General features: G+C 41.3%; 1 protein-coding gene across 1 annotated transcript in view; it reads right to left on the bottom strand.

Moving 5' to 3' along the window:
- Nucleotides 1-1,815, bottom strand: part of LOC104076177 (thyroglobulin-like) — a gene marked incomplete at its 5' end in the record, with an annotated part of 103,803 nt that overhangs the window by 17,337 nt on the left and 84,651 nt on the right. Inside the window, one exon of the mRNA XM_009576948.1 lies at nucleotides 625-716. Within this exon, the coding sequence (XP_009575243.1) occupies nucleotides 625-716 (92 nt within the window). The remainder of the gene's footprint in view (nucleotides 1-624; nucleotides 717-1,815) is intronic.

Here is a 1,815-nt window from a genome sequence, read left to right as displayed (position 1 = left end):
TTTTCAAGCAAGCTTCTAACATGAAGGATGACATAGAGCCTGAGTCTGCAAATGCTTGTGTTCAAAAAAACTTTTCCTCCCATGAGACAGTCTGTTGGCTGATCACAAGTCACGGTGCTGGAGCAGGAAAGAATAAATCCCAGACCGTGTCCACACTAAAGGCCAGTCAGTGTAACTGTGGTACAACTGCATTGACTTCAAAAGGGGGCAGTGTTAAATTAATGTTGAGTCCTTAGAAAATATTACCCCATTTACCTTGAGAGCTCTGGGCTCCCGATGGCTTACACCATGTTCCGGTCCTTCGTGGGAGATTTATCAGATATAGAGTAGAAATCTAAAAGGCTATCTGGAACTGGCAAAGTTGGATAGCCTTAGGTAAGTTGGAAAAGGGAAACTTAATTTAGACACCTGACTTGAAGTGCCTCAGTTCAGAAAGAGTATTCCTATAGTCAACAGAGACAAATAATCTATTAGAGCCCAATCCCTCCTTTGCTAATGTGAACTGTTCATACCTACATCTATCCATTTATTCCACAGGGTGCCCAAACAGACAGCCCTGTTTTTGCAAGCTCTAAATCCAAGAAACATAATAAAACACATCTCCTTACCTGCTCTGTGAGGAACTCTCAGGTACGTGGTACATGAAGACATTTCCTCTGGAGGCAGCAGCCCAGTGACTGGCCATGTTTATGATGGGACACGTGATAAACTGGTCACTGATAAAAAAGGAGGAGCAGGGAACAGACACAGTCACATAACAGAAAAAAGGAAAGAAAAAAACCTACAACTAACAGACCTCTCTCTATATTGATAGCCGCCTTTAAATCTTCCAAAACAGCTCATATCTCTGCCTTCAAGCGCACTGAGGGAAACCACATTCACTCTCTATGAACCCAGTACAGCTTAGAATTCACTAGAATTGTTGTTTTATGGAGTGTTGAACAATGGTAATGATACTAAAGAAACAAGATCTGACACATAAGAAGTATCCTGGCCAAAAAACCATCCCATTTTAGTCTAGTTTATGGGGGCCCACACTTGTAATAGTATAAAGCTCCTTCCTTTTGGCACCACTAGGTTGCAATGACGTCTAGTAAAAGGATTTATATATTTTCTGGGTTAAAGATCAATAATATTGTTTCTGCATTTGGATCTGAGTGATTTTTTTGAGTAGAGTTTCCAGAACTGGAAGAAGTAAGAGACCACTTTTGGAGATATCCTGCAGGACCTCTGGCAGAGCTCATCAATGTGGAATATCTGGTGCAGTATGTTTGGGAGAGAAAGATTAAACAAGAAGAGTGCAATGAGATAGTTAAATGATCAATTTATCACCAGGTATTGCAATACAAAGGTATGAGAGAAGCAAATATATCCAGACCTTCCTAGCTTCCATTGCCCCAAGAAGTGGGGCTGGAAGGTGGGGTGAGCAGCAGCTGGAAGGAGCACAAGTGGTTCAAGAGGGGCAGGCAGAAAACAGGACACCTCACTGCAAGATATCTCGTTATGATTCCTCAAGGCAATATTATATACACACATATCACCACTTCTCATTTTACATGAAGATTCAGCACACTCTTTGGGTGTTTATATACCCGTAACTACATGAGCACACACAAACTCTCTGCTGTGGAAGTGGGAGGTTTCAGTTCTCAGTCTACTGAATCTGAAACAGTAGCTGCTCCTTCAAACTTGGTAGGTAAAAAAAGAATGACTGATGGCAAGAAAGAACAGTGTCAGAGAAGCATAAAAACATGTTGCTATATTTAACTGGTATGATTATGAAAGGCACTGTTTGGGTAGCTATCTTGGTTCAGC

Source organism: Fulmarus glacialis, unplaced genomic scaffold (assembly GCF_000690835.1).
Source record: "Fulmarus glacialis isolate BGI_N327 unplaced genomic scaffold, ASM69083v1 scaffold4364, whole genome shotgun sequence".
In the NCBI taxonomy this organism is placed as follows: Eukaryota; Metazoa; Chordata; class Aves; order Procellariiformes; family Procellariidae; genus Fulmarus; species Fulmarus glacialis.
This window is presented reverse-complemented; position numbering and strand designations above follow the sequence as displayed.